General features: G+C 38.6%; 1 protein-coding gene across 6 annotated transcripts in view; it reads right to left on the minus strand.

Moving 5' to 3' along the window:
- The window catches only part of LOC133549261 (pleckstrin homology domain-containing family A member 7-like), a 287,420-nt gene extending 261,211 nt beyond the window's left edge, over nucleotides 1–26,209 (minus strand). For 2 of the 6 annotated variants that reach the window (XM_061894492.1, XM_061894491.1), the window contains exons 1-3: nucleotides 26,007–26,209; nucleotides 25,829–25,905; nucleotides 25,673–25,730 (exon numbers count right to left, since the gene is read on the minus strand). In XM_061894492.1, the coding sequence (XP_061750476.1) occupies nucleotides 25,673–25,730; nucleotides 25,829–25,905; nucleotides 26,007–26,089 (218 nt within the window). In that variant the 5' untranslated portion in view covers nucleotides 26,090–26,209. The remainder of the gene's footprint in view (nucleotides 1–25,672; nucleotides 25,731–25,828; nucleotides 25,906–26,006) is intronic. The other 4 variants (XM_061894496.1, XM_061894493.1, XM_061894498.1 and 1 more) reach the window with 2 other exon arrangements.
- Between the last annotated feature and the right edge of the window lie 1,472 nt (nucleotides 26,210–27,681).

The following is a 27,681-nucleotide window of genomic DNA, read 5'->3' on the forward strand; positions in this document are numbered from 1 at the left end:
ATTTCAACTGGAACACTCCTCCAGGTCGGATTTCCTTCTCGGAGAGGCAGAGCATTCTCACCACCCCCGAGTTGGCTTCAAAGATGTCTGACTTAAATGAGAACAACAATAGAAGCCTCAGTAACATCTATTATCAGCCCTTCTGATTCCTTTTTGTCGCACTAAATCAGCCATACACAATGGATGGATGGGAGTTTCTGTATGGTAACATTACTCTCGTGTTTCATGTGGTTTATACGTTCTACATCACTGGCAATAGTGTGCGTGTTTCCTCTTCATTCACCGTGTTGCATAAAGAGTGCAGCATTTCCCATGAGTTGTTTATATTCGGACAAAGCAAGCACTAAAATAGCTTTCGTTAGTGTGGCCATCCTGAATTTCATCATAGGAACTGGAACGCTCATTGCTGAGCTGTGACTTCAGTCCCAGCTCTGACTTTTCAACTTCCCATGATGAATGCAAGCGATTTCGATGCGGCTCCGCAATGTGCAGGCCCATTAGCCATGCTCACTAGCAAGGATGTTACATTGAGTTAAGGACACGGTCTTGTAGAATGTGTCGGCAACATGCGACATAGCGATGGTAGTAAAGCTCTGTTGTCAGCCACATTTATATTATATATCACACATTTATTCGGATCTTGTTCCAAAATAGCCCCAAAGTTAGGACATGCACATCAAGTAGCACTAGTAGATAGCAGCTTTGTTCTTAGTCTAAGATGACCTATCATGTACTGTAGGAATTTATGACAACCTTCTGTGGTCTGAAACAACAATGTAACGCTTGGAGGCAAAATAGCAGACATGCTGCAGCTTTTGCAGGTAAGCTGACACAGATGTTACCAGCCTGCCATGCCCACAATTCTGTTGACATTTTGACTTGCGCATGAAAGAGATGTCTCTCGATGGACGGAAGTGCAGCAGTGACATTTATTTCAAGCCAAATGCGACACAAAGGTCAGGCAGTCTCTAGAAGACTTCATGAATGTTATTATTTAGCAAGTTTACCACCTTACCATTTTATTTTGATGGTAGGTTTATTGTTATGGAGACATTTTTTTAAATATCCATTAGAAATAACATTCAATCTAAATCATTTGTTGGTAATCATACATGTTTTTTGTACTTGTGGTACTTGTAGTTACGGATAGGTACTGTTCACATTTGAACTGATACGATACCGGGAATCGATATCGGTACTTAACGGTACTAAATTGTGGTATTTTTGTGTGTGTTCATAAATATTATTTCTGATGATTGAATACCATTTTTTATCGCAACATTTAAAAATGAGCTGATTATGATAACTACTGTCCAGTTGATACAGTATATTTTGTTTTGTTTTTTATATTTCTGAGTCTCAATTACAGTTGCAAGTCTAAGATGTTAGATGGCAGTAGTGCATAGTTTCTGGTGTGTTGGCTCATCAGTTCAGCCTTTGCTGGCTAGTCTTTTGTTGCAACCCAACAAGTGTTTATACTGTAAGTGTTGTACTTATTATGCACCAGCTGTTTGATTGTAACATGCATTTTAGCTGTAGTTTTCATTAACTAATTTCAAAGTGTTGAAACTGCCATGTAAAAGCACTCATGCTAATCAGTAGCATGTCAATAGCAAAGCCAATGTATATTAGCATAGAGTAAGCGCATTTTTGGAAAAGTGGAGCCTGACAACATATCATTTTTGGAGTCAATTTCTTCGTTGATAATGAAAATTGCAAACAAAAAGTAGTTTGGCTGAGTTCCCTCTCAGTGCTGCTGGAGTGATCGCCAAGTGCCGAGTGCGAACAGTCGGCTGAGTTGGCAACCGGGCGCGACCTCACGTGCAACCCAGGTACTGTAAAATGGCACCGTTGGATTTGACGTGAATCGCAATTGAACCGGTGGGATTTGGTCGTTGCCGAAAAAATACCAGATTGGTTACCCATTCCTTGTTGTAGCACTTGTAGTTTAATGTAATTGTAGTTTCGAGTAGTGTTTTTTTTTTGTAGTTACTTGTGTTTATAGTACTTGTAGTTTCCTATAGTAGTGTATTTATGTTTATTGTAGAATTAATATTCAAAGGCTCATGTAGTAATATAATTGTAAGTTATTGTAGTGCTTGTAGGTTCTTGTACTTGTAGTGTCTAGTAGTATGTTTTGTACTTTCTTGTGTTTGTAGAACTTGAAGTTTCTTTTAGTAGTGTATTTAAGTTTCTTGTAGAATATTGATAGTTTATTGTAGTAGTATATATATGTTATTGGAGTACTTTAAGTTTCTTGTACTTTTAGTTTCTAGTAGTAGTATATTGTATTGTAGTACTAGTAGTTTCTTGTAGAATTAATATTGATTGTTTATATCAATACTTGTATGTTATTGTAGTTATAGTACTTGTCAGGGTGTACTTGTAGTTCCTTGTGGAAGTTTCCTATTTCTTTTCAAATATAAATAAAAGTTTACAATATTTTTCCCCCACAATGATTCCTCTTGTACATTGTCATATAATCTTCTGGGAGAGCCTGTGACATTTCCAATCAGGGAAAAACTTGCTAGTTGAATATAAGTAACATCAAATGCAAATTTGATGGAGGTATGAATCATTTTTGGCTCTTGACTGTACTTATTTTCCTCACTGTTTGAGAACCCAAGTCTAGCACTCACAGCGTCCTGAAAAGCCAAGAGTCATCCTGCCAGATGTGAGCTGAATTCAGATCCTCTGTGAGATTCTGACGATTCATTCTGTAGCCCGAGGGGCAAGGTTAAATATTCAGAATACTTTTTTTTTTTCAGGCAAACTTCAAAGACACAAACTGGAAACACCTAAAATAGTTGGTTTCATCGGTACAAAAAAGCCTTTTCAAAAAGTAGGATTGTTGCTTAATTTCTCACTAATTGGCCTCATTCAAACTTAAAAGCAGAGCTAAGAACGATTGTAACTGCACAGCTGTAAACGATTACAGTTGGTACAAAATGCGGCTGCTAGACTTTTGACAAGAACAAAAAAAGTTTGATCATATTACACCTTTACTGGCTCACCTGCACTGGCTTCCTGTGCACTTAAAGGCCTACTGAAATGAGATTTTCTTATTTAAACGGGGATAGCAGTTCCATTCTATGTGTCATACTTGATCATTTCGCGATATTGCCATATTTTTGCTGAAATGATTTAGTAGAGAACATCCACGATAAAGTTCGCAACTTTTGGTCACTAACAAAAAACACTTGCCTGTACCGGAAGTAGCAGACGATGTGCACGTGACGTCACGGGTTGTGAAGCTCCTCACATCCTCACATTGTTTACAATCATGTCCACCAACAGCGAGAGCGATTCGGACCGAGAAAGCGGCGATTTCCCCTTTAATTTGAGCGAGGATGAAAGATTTGTGGATGAGGAAAGTGAGAGTGAGGGACTAAAAAAACAAAAAATTAAAAAAATAAATAAAAACTACACGGCGATTCAGATGTTATTAGACAAATTTACTAGGATGATTCTGGAAAATCCCTAATCTTCTTATTGTGTTACTAGTGTTTTAGTGAGATGATATGGTCGTACCTGAAAGTCGGAGGGGTGTGGCCACGGGTGTGGTGACCGCCAGTGTTTCCGAGGGAAGCTACGTTTCTGGACGAGGCGAAGGCAGCCGGTCGGGCCGGGCTGAGATTTTTATTTTTTTTCCCTCCAACAACGGTGGAAGCATCCGACGGTCGGGGACGGCCGGTGGGAGGAGGCAAAAGAGTCGCAGCTACCTCTTTGACAGGTGCAGGAGGAACGACGCAAGCTTTCAGCTCATGTCCACGGTAAGAGCAGACTTATTACCACCATTTTCTCACCGAAACCTGCCGGTTGACATGTGGTAGGGAACCGTGTTCAATTGACCCCTCTGTTCCATAGTAAAACTTCACCGTCGTCTTTCGGGAATGTAAACAAGGAAACAAAGAAACACCGGTTGTGTTTGTGTTGCTAAAGGCGGCCGCAATACACCGCTTCCCACCTACATCTTTCTTCTTTGACGTCTCCATTATTAATTGAACAAATTGCAAAACATGTCCATAATAATGTGGAATTATATGATGAAAAGAGACGACTTATAGCTGTGAACGGTGCTGGACCAAAATGTCCTCTGCACGCATCATCATACCGCGACGTTTTAGCATGATACTTCCGCGCGAAATTTTGAATTGCAATTTAGTAAACTAAACCGGCCGTATTGGCATGTGTTGCAATGTTAATATTTCATCATTGATATATAAACTATCAGACTGCGTGGTGGGTAGTAGTGGGTTTCAGTAGGCCTTTAAGATGTGACTTTAAGGTTTAAATACTTACATATAAAATACTTCACGGTTTAGCTCCAGCTTATCTTGCCGATTGTATTGTACCATATGTCCCGGCAAGAAATCTGCGTTGAAAGAACTCCGGCTTATTAGTGATTCCCAAAACCAAAAAAAAGTCTGCAGGCTATAGAGTGTTTTCTATTCGGCCTCCAGTACTCTGGAATGCCCTCCCGGCAACAGTTAGAGATGCTACCTCAGTAGAAGCATTTAAGTCCCATCTTAAAACTAATTTGTATACTTTAGCCTTTAAATAAACCCCCCTTTTAGACCAGTTGATCTGCCGTTTCTTTTCTTTTCTCCTCTGCCCCCCTCTCCTTTGTGGAGGGTGGGCACATGTCCGGTGGCCATGGATGAAGTGCTGGCTGTCCAGAGTCGGGACCCGGGGTAGACCGCTCGTTTGTGCATCGGTGGGGACTTCTCTGCGTTGCTGACCCGTCTTCGCTTGGAATGGTCTACTGCTGGCTCCACTATGGACTGGACTCTCACTATTATGTTAGATCCACTATGGACTGGACTTTCACAATATTATGTTAGACCCACTCGACGTCCATTGCTTTCGGTCTCCCCTAGAGGGGGGTGTTGCCCACATATGTGGTCCTCTCCAAGGTTTCTCATAGTCATTCACATCGAAGTCCCACTGGGGTGAGTTTTTTCCTTACCCGTATGTGGGCTCTGTACCACGGATGTCGCTGTGGCTTGCGCAGCCCTTTGAGACACTTGTGATTTAGGACTATATAAATAAACATTGATTGATTGAAGATCCCTGAAAAAGTCCACAAATTGGCGGTTTGATTCACTGAAAAAAGAACGTACCAAACACACACTCACTAACGCAACAGTAATTAATGCTCTGCGATATTACAATATATATCCAAGTACGACATAAAAATGACTATTGTTATTGTAAAATTCATATTTTAGATCTATCTAGTGTGACAAAATTTTTATGTGCCATATGTTGTATTGCTTCACCTTAACTGCCTTGTCCGGTTGTCTAACGAAAATATAAGACACTTTTATATCCCCCTGCTGCATTCCTCGGGTCCTGATTAAGTTCGCACACCCGTCCGTCCAACACCTTCCAAAAATATAAAGCAAAGACCACAATTTATTTTGCATTTGTCTTTTGGTCAAAGATTACTCTCCAAATGGGTTTCTCTTGGGATTGATGCTGTATTGCTGCCTTTCCTATGGTTTCGCCAACTCATTCCAGATTTTGCTAATATCACAATCAGTGTCTTTTGCACTTCCTCCCACCGAAAAACAGGCCACGTAGCCTCAACCCTTTACCTTCGAAACGGTCTGAAAGTGTATTTGTCTCTCTCACTTTCTCTTTTCTTTCAGTTAGCAGCGTAGACTTGCTTCTCTGTAACCTGATGTTGCAGCCATCTTGTACGCCGTGGCCTGCTGGGGCGGTGGACTGAGAGCGAGGGATACACACAGGCTGGACAAGTTGGTAAAGAAGACCAGTAACGTGGTGGGAGTGGAGCTAGACTGTCTGGCAGTGGTGTCAGAGAGGAGAACTCTAACAAAACTCCTAGCCATTATTGACAACACCTCCCACCCACTACACTCGGACCTGGCGGAGAGAATGCGCACGTTCAGGGGAAGGCTCAGACTCCCAAAATGCAACAAGGAACGACACAGGAGTTCCTTCAGACCAACAGGCACCAGACTGTATAATGCATATGTTTCTTCTTGACTGTACTTAAATGTAAAATATATGTATAATAAATGTATATTATTTAGAGATGTCCAATAATAAATCCGGACCACGGATCATGACAGCCACAGCTGAATTGAAGTCGCGAAACCTTAAAAATGTGTTTTTTTTAGGTGGAAACATATTGCATTGAAGGATATTTAGCATATTATTTAAACGCTATTGATAAGTAATGCGCAGAAAATGTGATCACTGAAAAACTTTAAACAACCGGAAGCAAGACGCACGTGAGTGTCTGGAGCCTCTGCTGAAAGACGAGGCGCCACCCGCGCATCCCTGCTTCGCATTCAAGCTAGACCTAAACTTTGGCATCTGCAAAACAGCGGTGATGCTTTACTGACATACAGCAAGCGTACAGTGCAATATTACACGAATCTTCGATTGGACAGTGGGCGTTAAAGGCGTGTTCAAAGACATCATCTTCTAAAGTTCAAGTTCACTAAGTGGAGAGATATTAGAAAGGCGCCTTTTAGGTCGAGACGCTCTCTTTCATTTCGGTTTGTTCACCATCATGATCCAATGAAAAGAATATGTCCTATTCCAACACAGCAGCTCACGCACACACACACACACACACACACATAGTGCTGTCGATAAATCACTAGCCAGGGATGCTGTGAGCTTTGGGCATGAACAGAGTGAGTCAGCCATAAACTGTGACTCATCATCGCTCGATGTCTATGCATGACTGAAGATTTAAATCATATATGTCTTCAAGCGTTTCATAGAGGATTTGTATTCCCGATATGGCCAGATAAATTCACACACTAAAAGTTTCTAGCAACCTGTGAGTATAAAAAATGTAGCGACATCAAGTGGTGACAAAATGGCTTACACATGGACCTCCATACAAAGTGAAATTTAAAAAAGAAATGACATTGTCTTCGTTGTCTTATACTACTATTAACACTTCTTCACTTCTTTTTACACTTATGTTTGTATGATAGTTAAAATGTAGCTAGAGTATCAGTAAACGTCGATTTCCGTAAAAAAGTATGTGATCGGCCAATGCAGAGTGATGCCTTCCCAGCAGGCATTTGAGCAATGTTGAGAACTTGTTGAATTAGGTCTTGACGTTGAGCAACTCAAACATAACGTTGAAACATGCTTTTTGACGACGTTTAATCAATGTTGGGTTCTGACGTTGATTTTACCATTTAAATTTGGTCATTTCCCAACCAATATTCTACAACACAAATTAGGATGTCCCGATACAACTTTTTCACTTCCGATACGATACCGATATTGTAGCCTTGAGTATTGGCCGACACCGATATCAATACGATACGATATAGGCACGAATCATACATATATTTATTCCTTATTTTGTTGTGTGGAAAGTTAAAAAAGGCTTGATAAAGTGATGTTACTGTCACTGATGTTCTAGTGTTAAACCAGAACAATAGTCAGCAAGAGTAGGTATAGGAAAAACTGACCTATTTATTATTAACCAACTGGTTACATAAATTTTAACCTTCAACATAAGAGTATTACCTCAGCAAATTAAATAAAAACAAAATGTTATATTTAAAGTGCAAAATAACCACTAATAATATCAACATAATTATACAATTGAATAGAATACATTGAAAACAAATTCGAAGACCCTAAAAAAATAACCTAAATAAATCAAATTAAAAGAAAAAGAAACGTTTTAAAATGCAAACAATTCAAGTTCACTTCAGTTATTTTTTATTGTCAGCATATGTTGGAAACAACTGAGGGCAGGGAGAAAAACAACACAATATTGTCCACTGTCCAACTGCTCTAAGTTAAGAGTTCACAACTCCAGTTTCACTGACCGACTGTGCCCAAAACAATGTAGTAATTACTCTTAGTCCTCACTGAAGAATAGTGTAAACACAATAAACATACCACTCTAATAACAAGAGCATAAAACAAATAATAATCAGTCAGTGCTGGGGTAGAGTTTTGTCTACAATGTAGTGGCGGCTAGGAATAATGTAGCGAGGTTCGAGGTGCTCCATTAAGCGTTTAAACCCGACATTACTCACCACCGACAGGGGCTGGTCATCAAGCACAATAAACAGGACTATCTTTTCTGTTACGGCCATTGCCTTTTTGCTGTCCCGTGGTAGTTTGTCACGTCTTGCAAAGCTTTCGGCCAGCGTGGGTTGCTGAAGCGAGCCAGAGGTTTGTTGCTTCGCCTTGCTGCTCTCGCGAAAATCCTCATGTTCTTTTTTGTGGTGTTTTTTTTAAATGTGTGATGAGGTTGCTTGTATTGAACCTTCCCGGTTCTGTCCCTCCACAGGACAATTGCGCCTGACAAATGTTGCCTTTAGCGGCAACGTCTTTGTCCGAGTTTACGTTAAAATACTTCCACATAGCAGACATCACTAGTAGTGATGTGCTTGCAGCAAAGTGTAGTGATTCACTACATTTTGCTGCAAGCACACGCGTTGTCGTCGTTGTGATAACGTGGACTGTGCATGCTGGATCAGAGACGCTCTTCTTCCGCGGCCGGCACCAACGTTAGTTAGGAGTCATTGCCGCCACCTACTGTGTTGGAGTGTGATCAAACAGGAGTCAACTATAATAGAAGTGCCGGAGCGGTAAATGGACAGCTTTTATCGGAGCGCTTATATCGGAGTTTTTAGATTCAGTCCGATGAAATACGATATTCACTTTTTAGGCTAATATCGGACGGATTTCCGATATCAATATCGGATCGGGACATCCCTAACACAAATACAACGTTGCACAACAACCTTTTTGACAACGTTTGTTTCATGTCAGGTTGTGACGTTGATTTGACCATTGAAATTTGAGTAATTTCCCAACAAATATTCTACGACAACTACAACGGTGAAACAAAATGCTTTTTGATAATGCTTAATCAATGTCAGGTTGTGACGTGACCATTGAAATTTGGTCGTTTCCCAACCAATATTCTACAACACAAATACAACGTTGAAGACGTTGATTTGACCATTGAAATTTGGTCATTTCCCAACAACAATGTGAAACCAACGGTGGACATCAACTTTGTCTCAATTTACTAATGCAACTATTTTGAAATGTAGTTTCAAAGTCAGTTTTATAGGACATGTATGTATAATCAACATTGTATCAATGTCTTGTGCCTGCAGGGTTTCAATATCGATCACAAAAACAGATTCTCCGCTGGCTGATACATTTTCTTGGATACCTTGGCTGACAGAGTTGACTACTAGCTAACCATAAGTTCCAAAGGGTTAGTACTCATGTACTGCCGTCCCGCTGTGCAGGGTTATTGATGAAAAATTTGTACAAAAAGTGGACAGTTAAGAAGAGGGAATGTTTACATTTAGGCGGAAATAAACTAAATCCACTTTCTGTACTATTGCTATACAACGTATAAATTATTACTGTCACCTAACGCAGTGCTTCATAGATCGCCCAATAGAGGGCCGCCAAAAAATATCAGTTTCTCAGCTGTGGTTTGTATGGGTCGCAGCAGTACTCCATTGAATACACTTTCCCATCATTTGTGGCAGTAATGACAATCCTAAACAAACAGAAGAAGTCTGGAGCTACAGTCATAGAGAAGTTTCTTTAGTGCAAAAATTATGACTAAAGCAGTGAAGCTTTATTTACATTTGTGGTGGAAAATAACCCTAGAGATTATAAAGCGGAGCGGATAAATTATGGAATTTTTTTATGATGGCGGCTATAATAAAAATTATTTGAAGCAAAAACACAGATGTTGTTTTATTGTTTGCGCTAGAGTTCCATCTTTTGGACGAGTTTGCTTACTGCAGGTGCTAGAGTGTCTTCATTTAAGTGTTGTTAAGTCTTCTAGCCTTCCATGGGGTTCCTACTTAAATTGATTCTTCATTCATCACTTCCAGCAACGTTTGTAAGTTTTAAAATATAAATAAAACTGTTAATACTTACAAAACCTTGCTAGGTTTGTTGTCTGTAAGAGTGTTTTCATACATATTTGTATGTGCTATTGTAATGTTATGACGCTAGGGTCGTTAGCATTAGCTAATATGCTAACAAATTCATGACTGTCTCGTGTTAAAATTATTAATTTACATTGCCATTCTTTTTGTACTGTTTCAGTTTCACAAATTCCTCAGTAAATTCACCAAATCGTCACTGAGGAGTTATTCAGTCTGTTTAGCTGATTGGAGAGCTAGCTTCCACAGCTAGTGGGTCCATGACGATGACTTCTGTTTTCTTTGATCATCCGTGTTACGGACACCGTTTGGTAACAATTCAGGTATGTAAATAAACATTTCCAGAATATTTCTGTGTGAACAACTTATTTCACAACACATATATCTGAGACTTATAGTCCGGTGCGGCTAATAAAAAATATATTTTTTTCTTCTCAAATTTAGTGGGTGCAGCTTCTATCCCGGTGCGCTCTATATTCCGGAAAATACGGTATGTTCGATACAAATATTAAATATGATTAAAACAAGAGTAAGATTACTAATTTAGTGTTATTGAAATGAAAAATAAAATAAAGTTGGGCCCCGAGGTAAAAAAATGTCAAGAACCCTTGAGCTATTGCACATATATACAATTTTTTTACATTTATCGGTGAACTACTATCACAATATACCATAATACTGTATCGTATCGCGCCTCAAGTACCGTGATATGTATCATATCGTGAAGTCCTTGCCAAAACTCAGCTGTATTTACAACTAATATTATCAAAGAAGGACTGGAAGGCAAGGCTAAACATGTTACAAAACAAGAGCAAGCCAGGAACAGACGCGCTAATCGCTAGGTTAGCCGCTAAACCAGCATGAATCAACGGAAGAAATAAGTGCCCAGTGAAGTTTAAGATGTGTAGACAGAAGTATGATACAGCAGAAAGTAATCAGATATGAACAGGAAATTAACAAGTAGATTAATAAGAGTCTAAAGAGAGGATAATAAAACTGTTGATGTGCAGCAGTGAGGCGGACACTTAACAGGATGGCAGATCAATCCATATACCGCATCGCTAATGTTGATACCAAGGGTAGTATTAGTATATGAGAAACACTAAAGCAGTGATTTTAAAACTGTGGTACACTGGCGCTATTTAGTGGTAAGCCAAAAAAATCACTGTATTAAAATACAGTGTTTGATTTTCCTACATTCAAACACAGTGTTACTGTTCAAACTATGTGTAATGTTACAGGTGCCAAAAACAAATAAATGTACTTGTTAAATAAAACCTGTGCCTTATTTTTAATGGATACTAAATTTTAATGTTGGTCATTATGGTGGTGCTTGGAGAGCAAAGTGTTTGTCTGAGGTCAATAGACTTATATTTTTATTTGCACAGAATAAAAATGTCCATTTTGTTAATGTTTACAAATTTAGGGACTAATTGACATGGGTACACAGGAGGATTTTTAGTGGGAAAACCAAAAGATTTCAATGAGCAGTAGATAGTACTTGTTACTTTTGTTTATTGTGTACGATTGACTTTGTTTTGCTCAAACAATCGTATGTAATAAAGATAATAAACTAGTTTGAATATTTTATTGATATTGTTTCACTGCCACCTTGGGTTTTTTTCTGAAATTAACTGTGATTAAAATGTACAGTTTATAGTCATACATGTGACCAGTATCAGCCAACATCGGATCATAAAGTATTGCTATGGCTTCCTACTGTATATTTCCTACATATTCTTGTACTAAATATTTCTGATCATTGTAAGTCATCCACAAGCAATAAACAAAAGCACTCATGCTGCTCACGTCTATTAATGATCCACCATGTTCATCGTGCTTGGTACTAGACGAGAGGCGGGGTTAGTTACTTATTTACACTCACAGTTCAAAGTCTGCGGGACATGTCTGAGGCCAAAGTGTGTAAAATAAAACATTGTATCCTGATGTTAGCAGACAAGTAGGAGGTCAAAGAGGTTTAGAAATTACAATACTAAGAGCAAACTTGGGCCCACTTTGCACCTGAAGCAGGTTTTAGTAGTGCAGAGGTGGCAAACCAGGTGATTTTTGAGACTATACCGCTAGCTCCAGAAAATGTAAAGAAGAATAAATCATCATATCAGTGCCTTTCCCTCCAAATCAGTGCCTTTCCCTCCTAGAGAGTGAACAAGAGACTGACCAACAGCCCTGCAATTTAACCCCTGAACACACACAGCGTACATCGTACAACGCGCACGTCCAGAAAAAATCATTGAACTGCAGCCGACAGTTATAAGTCGCAAAGCATTGATTATCTCCAGCCGGGACAACGCTCTCTCTCTTCTCCTCTCAACCACCACCCTCTTGCCCGCCACAGGAAGCCAACAAACCAAACAGAGTTGTGGTTGCTCACACAGCCGCCACACATGTGAAACTACAATAAAGGGTCACAAGTGGGCCCATACCTTGCCTTTGGTTCTCAGCCAAGACCAATAGAGATCGTAAACCTCTCAAAAGGTTGGTGGCCAACAGTCTACAGTAATGCAAACACACAGAAACTCACTCGGGCATGGTACACTAACCCTGAGTCTATCAGTCATAGAATTGGCTGTACAGTTGTCCCTCGCTTATCGCGGCTCACTGGGACTTGAGCATGACATAATGATTTTCTTGAAGTCGGATTATAGTAAATTAATCTAATGTTTCCATAGTTAGAGCATTACAACAGTTTATGGCCTTCTAAATATGTTAGTAGGGCTGCGAATCTTTGGACACCACACGATTCGATTCGATTCTTGGGGTTTTAGTATAGATTCTCAATTCAAAATGATTTTCGGTTCAAAATCAATAGTTTTTAACATTGGGTGCCAGTTCTATGACTAACTACATTCCTCCATAAAATAAATGAACAGCTCTGATAAGCTTTTATTTTACTTAAAAGAAAACTGGTTTTGTTCAATAAAATTCTACCCAAACATTTAATAAAGTCAAACACCGCTAAGGCAACAAATGTATGCAACACTTCTCTTTTCTAAAGTAAATCTGTACAGCTGATGTTGGCATCTACATCAACAATAAGATTTGTCTAAGTGGCTGGACACAACAAATTTAAAAATACATACATATTAAAAAAAAAAAAAATTCATGGATTTTTTTGTAGATTTTTTTAATCGAATAAGAATCATTCGAAAATCTTTTTTTTTTGACACCCCTAATATATATACACACTCGAAATGAATGCCAATTGTGCTTATCTTTTCTCAAAGCGCTGAAAAGAGCGAATTCTCCTGAAGCATGCACGTTATTTATCGACACTTGAAAACTTTACCGACTTTAATTTTCATTTATCGTCGGTTAATTGAATTACCGAATATCGGCCAAGGCCTACTCATTAGGGTACCAAATTTTGTGCCATCATATGTGTCTCATGTGTGCTGGTGTGACAACAAAGTTCCTTGACTCCTCAAAAGACACACTATGAAATCATGGGAATATTCCAGCCAAGTTTTGCAGTAGCCTTGTTGATATCTTCAATTGCCGGGCTACAAGTCCACACTCCTGATGTAAGCTGATTTAGAATAAGCCTCTTTGTCGTGGCCTCCTGATACCATCATCATCGCATTTGCCACCACACACATTCAGCCGCTTTCCAGGTTTTTACCCTCAAACAAGCTGACGTTGACGTGTCCACTTTCCTGCGTGAGCATGAAGTGATAAAACTGTTTGGAAAGACTGGCAATGACAGCTTAGCAAGCTTTGAAGCAACACCAACTTTCATTGCCCTACTCACTCCCGATGCTTTGCTTTTACAAGTTTCTAATGTTGAAGGACCAGCCTGGACAACTTTCAAGTTGTGCTGTTACTAGGGCTGGGCAATATGCCTAAAAATTGTACCACAATATCAATGTTTTATATCGGTCAATATCGACAATTATAATTTTTTCATGACCCATCATGACCCACCAAAAGAAAGCGCCTTGAATCATTTACGGACCACAATAGTCTGACTACGGGCCTGTTTTGTTTTTTGTTAAACCACAAAAACTACCATTCTGTCCAGGTGACTTTTCCTCTTTTATCCACAATTTCTTCAATTTTACTTTCTCTTCTCACCCCATGCAAAGAATTAACCAAGAGACAACAACATGGTGCAACCAAACATGATAACTGATACTGTTATCTGATTGGCTGTTAGCGTGTCACTCCTACTGATCAGTGATCCCTTCCTGTGTTGCTCAGTTACCAGAAAGCGTTTGCCTTTGTTTATGCAACTAAAATTGCTTTGCAACTTCCGGTTTCTTCTGACAGAGAAGAAGTAAAAATAATGGAACGTTTAATCCAACACATTTTTTATTGATATCGATTATGTGTCTATCGCTACATACTGTATATTGACTAGAGATGTCACGGTATCATAAATACCGCAGCACTTTGGTTTCAAAAAGTTCTCAATAATACCGTGACACGTGACATATCAAACAAAAACTTGGTGAGTGTAGTTTTTTTCTGCCGTTGCAGCGTTGGCCCGGGTGTGTGAGTACACTACATCTTCGAGAATCCACTGGGCAGCGCAGGACCAGCAAAGTGGGAGGCGTAGAACGCCTTAAGCAGGAAGTGAAGTGTGTTTGTAATCATCGTAGATACAAGGAATTGTTTTTTGGACAATAAATTTGTCCATAACTGGTTGAGTTATGTTGCTAACAGAAAAACAATACAGGGACAAAACATTACCTATTTGGCGGAGGTAAGAAAGTCTGCGTTCTGCAAAGCAAAGAGCGCCACTTTCGTTTCAGCCGGTCTCGTCGCACCGCAAAAAAAATGTTCAGCGCGGGAAATACGAGTAAGCTAAAAAGCTACTTGATCCATCCTTCATAAATCCATCTATTTTCCCACTGCTTGTCTCACAATGTTGTTGGGGGGCTGGAGCCTATTCCAGCTGCACTCTGGTGCAAGGCAGGGCAGGGCAGGGCAGGGCAGGGCAGGGCAGGGCAGGGCAGGGCAGGGCAGGGCAGGGCAGGGCAGGGCAGGGCAGGGCAGGGCAGGGCAGGGCAGGGCAGGGCAGGGCTCAAACCGTCACACTGAAAACATATTTGAAGCCAGCAAAGCCAAACATCAGTTTGTGAGGTATTTACATTATTAAACGTTAAATTGTGAGTTTACCTTTCTTGGAAACAACATTTTCCAGACTGATATTAAAAAAAAATACCACTGTAGAGGACACTGCATCCCTTAATGTAAAAGTTGAAAGACATGAAACTAAACATTATTGTTTTACACTTCTTACATTGGATGTCACATTAAAGACATCAAATGTAAGTTTATTCTTGCACAATTATTTGCACTTAGAAATACTTGCTTGTAGTAAATAATATGTAATATGTACAGTAAGTGTGTATATCCTACATATTCCTGACACCACATTTTACACACTATGCCATTTTTACCAAGTTTTTTTTGGGGGGGGGACATATACCACAATGATATCGTACCATGGCCCTAATACGGTGTTAATCTTGTACCGTGAGATTTGATACTGTTACATCCCTAATATTCACATTGTATTATTGCATAGCCTTAATTGTTAGTAGGGCTGCCCAGATTAAATCGACATCAAATCAACATTGAGGTTTTAATTAGTGCGCTAGACTAATGAGTTTTTTCACCTGCATTTGAGTGACAGACATGTTCACCAATCAGAAATTTTGAACCTTGCGTCCTTAAAACCGTTTAAGGAAACAGCATGTTTTTGTGCGAAGCAATAGAGGCAGCCAGTACATTAGTAACGAACACCACTAACTCGTTGGAAAAAGTTTTGATGTGACTAGGCACATCAAATCAATCGAATACTTCAATCAATTGAACAATAAATGAAAATGAAGTTGTAATTTTGTTTTCTTAGTCCCTCGCCTAAAACAGGGAGAAAGAGGTCTCACTCTGTCCATCGCTCTCAGCACCCGAGTGTCTTTATTTAACTGTAGAATAAACTGAACGCAGTGAGACCTCTTCAGTCATCCACAATCTTTGTCTCGGTCGGCGGAGAGCAAGACCGCGAGACAGAACCTCCCTACTTGAGAAGTTCGATAAAGAAGTAAAAAAAAAATGTTATGACAGAGCCAAATATTTTTAGCTTAAAACGAATGGGCAATATGTGCCCATCAACACGGACAAACGAGAGAGAATGATGTGATCAAGTGACGGCAACAAACAAAGATACAGCTTGACTTAGGTTTTCCGACTGGGGAAAAAAGGCACTTTAAGATGTTCCATATTTATTTAAGTTAAATGTTTGCTAATGGAAATGAGTCAATTTTCTTTTTGGGTTTGTTTATTTAAGATTACAAGTAATTTACCTTCTTACTTTTATTTCAACAATAATGAGAACTAAAAGTGTATATCCTTTTATATGTTTAATTGCATTATTATAATGTGTTATGATTACATTACATTATAAAGTTACACTGTATAGTTAGTTTGTATTCATTATTTCTTCGTTTTAAGAACATGATGTAGACAAAAGCTCTGGGTCTGTCTGCATAAAGCCCAAACAATTTTAAAGTAAATTATTGCATTTTGTTGTAATGTGTGGCACATTTAAACAAAAATAAAGTGGATGGACAATCAAAAAGAAGCATGCCTTACTTCACTCGTTATTATTGCAGTTTTATGCATAGTTATATGGATAAATTATAAAAAACGCAAATCGAATCACAATTTTGGAGATTCAGATTGCATTAGATTTTTTTTCCTAAAAATCATGCATCCCAAATTGTTAGCCCTAGCAGATAATCATGTTCAGTGTTTCCTCTAGGTTTACAGTTTCTTTTTTGGGAGGGCGGGGGGGCACACACATCAAAGCCGACTGCAATGCTATCGCTTCTCGAGAGTATCGCAATCGCTGTTGACACAGAAATGACATTTTTTCGTGTGACCAAAGTAAATAAGACAAAGGTATTTCATTTGTTAGACTGGTCCTACATGAACTGTATCCTTAAATTACATCGGTTGTCATCTGGCATTATATAAAAAAAAAAAAAATTAAGAAAGTGTAAATAAACAGTGCGAATAGTTTATTGTGTTGGCGCAACAACACTGTCATGCACTTTCAGCACTTTCTTGTTGTTTGGCTACCTTGCTTCTCACCAAGTCTCTGTGTCAGGAAGTTGTGTTTTTCGAAAGGCTGCTGGGAACGAACCCTCTTTCACTCCTGAGTGTGATCGTGTTTCTTTCTGCCCCCTCTATTCCCTCTGTGATGCACGCAATTTCCATCCCTCCTACTCCAGGGGAAGAACCTCCTGCTGAGAGTCGGTGAGGGATAGTGGGCGACTGGCAGAGAGGCCAACATACGTCATGTACAGTGTGTGTGTGTGTGTGTGTGTGTGTGTGTGTGTGTGTGTGTGTGTGTAATAGACCAAGACCAACAGCGTCTATGCACCTGACCAATAACAGAGGTAGTTGTGCGATAGCATGCAGAGCTTGTCATACAAAACAAACAGTGCGGGGTGTTATTGAACAAGTCCAGGCAAAGTAAAGTTTAAAAGGTAGATAAACATACGTGCAAATAGCCAGAGCCTAATGAACATTGTGTGTGCCTTTTCGCTCGATTGTGTATGTGTATCTCACGTGTAGGCCAGAGGGTGAAAATGTATAATGCAAAAAAAAAAAACACCAATTCAAACAAACACGAGATTTCATTTCTAAATTAACTAAATCCAGGGTTTCCCCTAGACTGCAATATACTTGTGATGGTGGGGGTGTGGTCCAAATAACATCATATATTTTGAATAAATCGACTATGATTTTTGATTGATTGAAACTTTTATTAGTGGATTGCACAATACAGTAAATATTTCGTACAATTGACAACTAAATGGTAACACCCGAATAAGATTTTCAACTTCTTTAAGTCGGGGTCCACGTTACTCATGCATGCATCAACCACGTTAATGATACATACTGTATATTTTCTTTTAAAAAGGCAAAAGAAAGTTATACATACATTTAAAAACAAATCTGTGTTTTTTATTAATTAGTATTAACTTATATTTTTTATATCGTTGTGCTTTGTTTTTAAATTGTTGCGGCTCATTGTACAATGTAATTTTTTGAGAATTTTTTTAAAGTTTATAGAGACTTCTCCAATCCCTTTGATGACTTTTTCTTTACTACAAAACAACGAGCAACCAATCTAGCATTTTTTCTGGTGTTATTAGAGACGGTACTCGTGTTTGGAGACTCTTTACTTACGCTGCCACCGTCCTCCTAATATTTGCACTTTGCCCATTTTGTAGATGGCTAGTACCGTATTTTTCGGACTATAAGTCGCAGTTTTTTTTCATAGTTTGGCCAGGGGTGCGACTTATACTCAGGAGCGACTTGTGTGTGAAATTATTAACACATTACCATAAAATATCAAATAATATTATTTAGCTCATTCACGCAAGAGACTAGACGTATAAAATTTCATCGGATTCAGCAATTAGGAGTGACAGATTGTTTGGTAAACGTATAGCATGTTCTATATGTTATAGTTATTTGAATGACTCTTACCATAATATGTTACGTTAACAAACCAGGCACCTTCTCTGTTGGTTATTTATGCGTCATATAACGTACACTTATTCAGCCTGTTGTTCACTGTTCTTTATGTATTTTTAATTGCCTTTCAAATGTCTATTCTGGGTGTTGGGTTTTATCAAATAAATGTTTCCTTCTTTATTATGTATTTTCGGCAGGTGCTGTTTATACTCCGGAGCGACTTATACTCTGAAAAATACGGTATATCTCGGATGGATTATTAAGTATATCCACATCGCAGACATGCCGCCTATGCTCCAGAAAATGCAGCTGTAGTGATGCTTACATCATCAAATCATCCTATTCCTGCAGGACAAAACAAAACGTAACTAGATATTACCAGTAAATGAACAAGTACATTATTAATAGCTTTGAGGAAAAAAATACAACAGGAAATGATGTCATGTCACCTCATACGTCAGTAATTAAATTGGGAGCCTTTGAAGCCCATTTTGAAATTCTTCTATTATCATTTATATACCAAATAATACATTGTGATGTATATCATTATCCTAGAAGGCTGCAGTATAATCCCATGATATACCACCCATTCCTAGTGTATGTGCATGTAAATGGTAAATGAATTATGATAAATGAAAATGTAGTCGGTAATTTTTCCAGCATCAATAATCGTCATATGCATGCGTTGTTACGGCTGCAAGAGGCAGACCTGTCACTCTTAGCAGCAGTTGCGGGTGTTTGTACTGCATGCACATAAACGGTAGTAATGATAACTGCTGTAAAACTCCTGACTGTTATTAATGCCGTATTAAGTTAAAATGATTGAAACATCTTGATTGATAACTGTACTTTGATAAACTTATGGAAGGACTAGCGTTAGCTTGCCAGATAGCTTAAATGCTAACAAGAACAAGAGACAATATTTTTTCCCATTAATCTAAACGTGTATGAACACATTACTGTCTAAACCAATAAGGTACATTGTTTACATTGAACTTAAAGGCTGTGACGGACATCTGTTCAACAGGAAGTGAGTTTACGTGATGTCACAAAAACCCGAAATAAACAAATTGATCAACCAATTTGCATTTAATTAAAAAAAAAAAAAACAGTTAAATTAAAATGGAAAAAGATAAACCTATTTAAAACACACCAATATAAATAATATGGCTCTTTTGAAGCCAGAACAATATTTAATGTTTCCCCAGCCAAGAAAGTATAAAAGATTTTAGTGTGTGTGCAAGTACTTTTTGAGCACATTCAACAATACCGCGGTAATAATAATAACTGTGATCATTTTGGTCACAATAACTATTTAGCCATTTAATTTATTGTTTTGGTTGTGTTTATCTGAGGGTCCCCTAGCCCCTCCTTGACAGAGATAGAACATATTGTGTTGCTTTTGGTTGTGATTTTTATTTAAGGGCAAAATTTTGCTCAAAGTAAATTTTATTTTTATATTTGTTTGTCTTGTTTAACTTGGATATTCAAAAGTTTACTTTTCAATTGCAATGTTAAAATATAAAAGAAATACAAGTTATTTGCATTTGAAAGGGTGTACTTGCATTATTAGTAAATTTATCATTTAATCTGTGGTTAATTTGGTCTCAAACAAAAGAGAATAACTGGAGTTTGAAAGAAAAAAATTTATTATTTGCAAGGAGTACATTAATGGTGCTCAAAAGTACAGAAAAATCAACGAAGCAGGATTCGTTTTTATTTTAATGAGACCCGACTTTTCTGGAAAAAATATACCAAAGCAGACTTTTTTTACAACATAGGAGAAGAGCTACTCATTTTCAGCAGTGCCGAACGCACACGCACACACACACGACGCCCCACCCTCTGCTCCTTTTTCGTCAGCTACTCCTTTGCTGATGTTAATTCAGGTGGATCTTACCGCTTTATCATGTTTATTATTGTAGTAATATGCACGTTAAAGTTAAGGACTTTGGTGACTTCTGATCGTTTGTGAGGACACCAAAGGGACTTGTGTGTGTGTGTGTGTGTGTGTGTGTGTGTGTGTGTGTGTGTGTGTGTGTGTGTGTGTGTGTGTGTGTGTGTGTGTGTGTGTGTGTGTGTGTGTGTGTGTGTGTTGGCAGAGCCGCGCATACAGGACAATTGAGCTTGTCGTTGTTTTAGCTTGATTAAAAAGAGACTTGTTAAATTTTTTTTGATACATAGCACTCCATATCACTTCATATTGTGTTCCGAGTGTACAAATATTCACTAAAATATGAACTTTTGTCGAGGCTCGAACCCATTATTAATATTTAAATTGTTTCTTATTGAGAAACTTGCTTCACTGTACAAACTATTGGATGTACAAACAATATTGAAGAACCAATTAAGTTCGTAAATCAAAGATCCACTGCATGTTTTTTGATTAAAAACCAAATTCTGTGGATGTCAACATTAAATGCATGAATGCAATAAGGGCCTACAGGTGATGCTTAGCCTGTGGCTTGTGTCACTCCTGCAGGTCACAGAACAAAGTAGAAACAACGCCTCATTTGAATAAGGACACACTGCCTGCCGGGCAAACAAATATCCACATGGCTGATGTCAAATATTGACGTTGTTGCAACAACTGTGCTGAATACGCACAACAACTTATTTTTGCCATCTTTTCATGTCACTTAATTGCACACCTGCATGCAACACATAATTATCCCTTGTTGACAATAATAACTAACTCGCGACAATTACATTATTAAATAGATTTGTGTGCAAGCAGTTAGTCATTTATGTTCCGGCAAACGAAACACAAATCACAAGCTTAGCTAGAGGCGGGAGGTACAGTTTACGATTCTGGCCATATCACATCAGTAATGATACGATACAGTATTGCGATATTGTGACATATTGCAATATTTTACATAGTTCACTTACAAATGTAAAATGTAGCTTAAAATATAAGTTCTATATAGGGCTGGGCGATATAGCGATACAAACGATATATCGCAAGTTTGATTCTGTGCGATATAGAAAATGACTATATCGTAATATTTGATTATATATTCTCACACAGTTGCTTTTAGCTGCGGGCATTACATTACTGGCGTTTCTCACTCCTTCTCACAGAGACAAAAAACAAGCCCGCTTTCTTACATATGTCACATACTGTCGCGCGTCTAGCGTCATACGCTCTCGCCGAGCAGAGAGGTAGCAGCATGGCTAACGTTAGCTGAGGCAGGTCAAGAGGAGCGGAGCGGAGCTTGTGACAATACAAGAGAGAGAAGGTGCGAAACTGATCACAAATGGAAGAAGAACAATAAATGCCCAAAATAAAGAGCAGGGGTTCCATCATCTGGCAGTGGTTTGGCTTCAAGTGGGAAGATATTCACACATATACACATATATATACATTAAGGGTGTAACGGTACGTGTATTTGGATTGAACCGTTTCGGTACAGGGGTTTCGATTCAGTTCGGAGGTGTACCGAACGACACGGACATATTAAGTAGCGCCGCACGTTGTGTAAACAATGCACACCGAGGCACCATGAATTGACTTACATGGACCCCGACTTAAACAAGTTGAAAAACTTATTGGGGTGTTACCATTTAGTGGTCAATTGTACGGAATATGCACTGTACTGTGCAATCTTCTAATAAAAGTTTCAATTAATCAAAAAAACATCAACACACGGCTTGCTAGCAACGACTGGGCTATAATAGACTGACCATACCTCCTCTTTTTACCGGATATGTCCTCTTTGCGGAGCTGTCCAGGTGGAGTTTCTTAAATGCCTCGAATGTACGGCATTTTGAGTTATGGTTGCGTGTATTTTCAATATACGTTCAGGGTTATGAAGGGGTTAAAAACAAAAACAAAAGTGCTGCACGCAGCAACATTCGTGAGGGAGAGGCATAGACAGAGAGAGCAAGAGAGTTATGATATACGCGAATGCGTCGCCAGGCTCTGCTTTTTACCCACAGATTTATCAGATTTTATTTTTTATTATCTATAGCAGGGGTGTCAAAAGTGTGCTCCGGGGGCCACTTGCGGCCCACAGCTAATGTTTTAAAGGCCCACGGCACATTCCAAAAATACCATTAAAATAGTATTTTAGACCTATCCAAGTTTCCGATTACTTCACATCAAATATTCCACTAAGAAAATTATTTTTGGTGGAAGATTTAGCAAAATTGTTAAATAATAATCAAAAAATGTATATTTTGTTGTTTTCTTACTGTACCGAAAATGAACCGAACCTTGACCTCTTAACCGAGGTTTGTACCGAACCGAAATTTTTGTGTACCGTTACACTCCTAATATACATACATATATACATACACACACATACAGTGGGGCAAGAAAGTATTTAATCAGCCACCGATTGTGCAAGTTCACCCACTTAAAATGATGACAGTGGTCTGTAATTTTCATCATAGGTACACTTCCACTGTGAGAGACAGAATGTGAAAAAAAAAATCCAGGAATTCATATTGTATGAATTTTAAAGAATTTATTTGTAAATTACGGTGGAAAATAAGTATTTGGTCAACCATTCAAAGCTCTCACTGATGGAAGGAGGTTTTGGCTCAAAATCTCACGATACATGGCCCCATTCATTCTTTCCTTAACACGGATCAATCGTCCTGTCCCCTTAGCAGAAAAACAGCCCCAAAGCATGATGTTTCCAACCCCATGCTTCACAGTAGGTGTGGTGTTCTTGGGATACAACTCAGTATTCTTCTTCCTCCAAACACGACGAGTTGTGTTTATACTAAAATGGATACATGGATGATACAGCAGAGGATTGGGAGAATGTCATGTGGTCAGATGAAATCAAAATAGAACTTTTTGGTATAAACTCAACTCGTCGAACTCAAACATGCTAGCAGCCAATCAGGTAGCAGTATCATTTAGTTGTACTATCTTACTGTGTGGCGGTTGATTGTTTACATGGAGTGAGAAGAGAAAGTCAGATTAAAGAAATTGTTGATAATTGAGGGAAAAGTAACCTCGACAGTATGGCAGTTTTTTGGAATTTTTTAAATGGACCGTAGTCAGACCAGTGAGGTCTGTGAATGATGCAAGGCGCTTGTCTAAAGCTGTTGAAAAAAATTGAAAGCATTGAAAGTCTAAAAAATATGTGTGACTTTTTACTTATGACTTACTTTTTTTAACCCGTCCGTTTTTCATTAGTTTTTTAAGCTGTTGGACAATTTAAAACGTATACAGTTTTAAAAAATAATATAGGACTTACTTACAAAAAATGTTTGAACACGTCCGTTTTTTGGCTGAGGATGGTTTGTGTCAGTTTTTGGAAAAAATAGCATCGTTCCAAAAATAATAGTACATCAAATCAGTGTTGTTAGGAATTATTGATTTATTAAAGGCTATAATTACCTCATCCAAAATATTAAATTTTGCAACTCGTTTTTAAAAATTACGCAAATGTTGTGTTTTTCCCAAAATTAAAGTGAGGAATTTTTTTACGAAAATTGCATAAAAAAATAATACAACTTCAAAAACAATGTTGTTATGAATTATTAACCCATTAAAAGGCTGTAATAACTGTATCAAAATTATACAACTTTGCAACTCGTTTTTAAACGTTATGCATATTTGGTGTTTTTCCCATCATATAAAATATTGAGGGTTTTTGTTGTTTTTAGAAAACATGCATAAAACATAAAAAATAAAAAAACATCACAAATATGTCAATTTTAAATCCAAGTATAGGTCCGAAACTTTTGAAAGTTAAAAAATAATATATTATTTACTTATAACATTTTTTTTAAGTGTCCGTTTTTCAGAAAACAAGGAATAATGTGAGTTTTTGGGGGAAAAAATTTGATTCCTCCAAAAATAAAAAGGTATCTAAATCAGTCTCGTTATGAATTGTTGACCTATTAAAGGTTGTAATTACCTTATCTAAAGTATTCCAATTTTCAACTCGTTTTAAGGTATTATGCACATTTTGCGTTTTTCCCCATTATAAACCATGTTTAGTTTTTTTTACAAAAAGAGCATAAAACATTAAAAAATATATAGATAGGTCTGGAGCTCTTGAAAAAAAAAAAATATATATATATATATATATATATATATATATATATATATATATATATATATATATATATATATATATATATATATATATATATATGTATATATATATATATATGACTTACTTATTACACTTTTTTATGGAACATCGGTTTTTCATCACTTTGTTTCCTTCACGTAGCTTTGAATTAAGTTGATTCAAGGATTAGAAGTAGAGATGTCCGATAATATCAGACTGCCGATATTATCGGCTGATAAATTCTTTAAAAAGTAATAGCAGAAATTATCAGTATCGATTTCACAATTATCGGTATCGGTTTCACAAAGTTAAATTCATGACTTTTTTTAAAACGCCGCTGTGTACATAAACGTGGGGAGAAGTACAGAGCACCTTCCATCCATTTCCTACCGCTTATTCCCTTTGGGGTCGCGGGGGGCGCTGGTGCCTATCTCAGCTACAATCGGGCGGAAGGCGGAGTACACCCTTGACAAGTCGCCACCTCATCGCAGGGCCAACACAGATAGAGAGACAACATTCACACACTAGGGCCAATTTAGTGTTGCCAATCAACCTATCCCGAGGTGCATGTCTTTGGAAGTGGGAGGAAGCCACGCATTCACGGGGAGGACATGCAAACTCCACACAGAAAGATCCCGAGCCTACTCAGGACTTTTGTATTGTGAAGCAGACGCACTAACCCCTCTGCCACCGTGAAGAGCACCAATAGACCTTAAAAGCCCTTCCTTTGCGTGCCGGCCCAGTCACGTAATATCTACAGCTTTTCACACACACATGTGAATGTAACCATACTTGATCAACAGCCATTCAGGTCACGCTGAGGGTGGCCGTATAAACAACTTTAACACTGTTACAAATATGCGCCACACTGTGAACCCACACCAAACAAGAATGACAAACACCTTTCAGGAGAACATCCGCACCGTAACACAACAATACAGATACCCAGATCCCTTGCAGCACTAACTATTCCGGGACGATACAATACAAAAATGTACAATTAAATACAGCAAAATGTTTTAGAATTCCACGTAATTGTGCGAACATGGCCTTATTACAGCCAATAGCCGAACACGAGCATAAAAAGAGTGGGTGAACAGGTGAGCAGTGGCCTAATTAGCAGCGCCCCTGCTGAGCCGCCGCCATGATGCATCTCACTTCCAACTTCAGCCAACTTACTTGATGAAGTAGCATGCTCCTTCGTTCGTAAAACCTTCCTCCCAACCCTGCGGCAGGTCTGCAAAGAAAACAAAAACAAACAGGACACTTGAAAGTTTTGTCTCTGCGACCCTTCCCCCCACCTTTGCTGGGCCGAACCGAGCCAAGCTAGCTTACCTGAGCGGATCATGTGCCCGGAGTTGACCGGCTCGGAGGAGCGAGGATGCAGCCAAGAGGTCTCCCGGGTCTGGTCGCTGTCGTGCGGGTGCACAGGAGGAGGAGGAGGGCGGGGGAGGAAACAAACACCTGTTAGAGCAGCGCCGAGGACTCCGCCAAAGCAGCGGAAACCACTCACTTGATGAAGAACACCCTCCCGTCCCCGCACACGCCGTACGACCAGTGTTCCGGTAGGGAGTCCCGGCCCAGCGGCGCCGCCATGATCCGCTCCGGTGTCCTCCGGTCCTCTTTCGCCTTCCTGTCTTCCTGTCCTACTTCACCGCCACGCTCTGGCGCTGCCTTCACGGACGCCACCGAGAGGCGGACATCTGACGACTGATGACTCACGGCTAACGAGTGACGTCTTTTCCACCGGCTTCTTACTGTTTACACATTTATGCTACCGAGAAAATTACTTTATCTATTGACGGTCAAATGGGACTATATTAAATAAATAAATACATCTTTAAAAAAATATATTAAAGGCCTACTGAAACCCACTATTACCGACCGCGCAGTCTGATAGTTTATATATCAATGATGAAATATTAACATTGCAACACATGCCAATATGGCCTTTTTAGTTTACTAAATTGCAATTTTAAATTTCCCGTGAAGTGTCCTGTTGAAAACGTCCCAGGATGATGACGTGTACGCGTGACATCACTGACTGTTAGGAAATATTAGCGCTGCGCACACACACAGCTAAAAGTCGTCTGCTTTAACCGCATAATTACACAGTATTTTGGACATTTGTGTTGCTGAATCTTTTGCAATTTGTTCAATTAATAATGGAGAAGTCAAAGTACAAAGATGGAGTTGGGAAGCTTTAGCCTTTAGCCACACAAACACACGGTGATTCCTTGTTTAAAATTCCCGGAGGTGAAACTTTACTATGGATCAGAGCAGTCAAACGAACATGGATCCCGACCACTTGTCAACCAGCAGTTTTCGGTGAGAAAATTGTGGTAAAAAGTCGCCACTTACCGGAGATCAGCTCCCATCGACTTCCATCAGACACTGGCCTCAAGACACCCGTGGATACACCCTTCCGACTATCAGGTACTATTAAACTCACTAAAACACCAGCAACACAATAGAAAGATAAGGGATTTCCCAGAATTATCCTGGTAAATGTGTCTAAAACCATCTTAATCCATCCCAATGCAATCGTGTTTTGTTTATTTTAACTTGATTTTTTTATTTTATTTTTTTCTAGTCCATCGCTAATCCTCAAACACGAATCTTTCATCCTCGCTCAAATTAATGGGGAAATTGTTGTTTTCTCGGTCCGACTAGCTCTTTTTGTTGGAGGCTCCCATTAAAAACAATGTGAGGATGTGAGGAGCCATCAACATGTGATGTCATCATCTGCGACTTTCGGTAAAGGCAGGGCTTTTCTGTTAGCAACCAAAAGTTGCAAACTTTATCCTGGATGTTCTCTACTAAATCCTTTCAGCAAAAATATGGCAATATCGCGAAATGACCAAGTATGACACATAGAATGGACCTGCTATCCCCGTTTAAATAAGAAAATCTCATTTCAGTAGGCCTTTAAAAATGCTTATTAATTAATTATAATTATAATTAAGTACATACGTGTGGATATTTAAAACAATTTAAAGCAAAAGTATATTTATATTTTAAACAATTAATTTTTTAAATATTTCATTATTTGTTTGAATACCTCACAATTTAATTAATTAACCTGTCAAACTTGGCCATTAAATTCAATGGGCGTGGCTAACACGTAATTAGCCCAATTATAGCTTTTGAACTTTGGCGGTCTTTGCAAACATGGCGGTTGAGGAGGA

The sequence above is a fragment of the Nerophis ophidion genome, linkage group LG03 (assembly GCF_033978795.1).
Source record: "Nerophis ophidion isolate RoL-2023_Sa linkage group LG03, RoL_Noph_v1.0, whole genome shotgun sequence".
In the NCBI taxonomy this organism is placed as follows: Eukaryota; Metazoa; Chordata; class Actinopteri; order Syngnathiformes; family Syngnathidae; genus Nerophis; species Nerophis ophidion.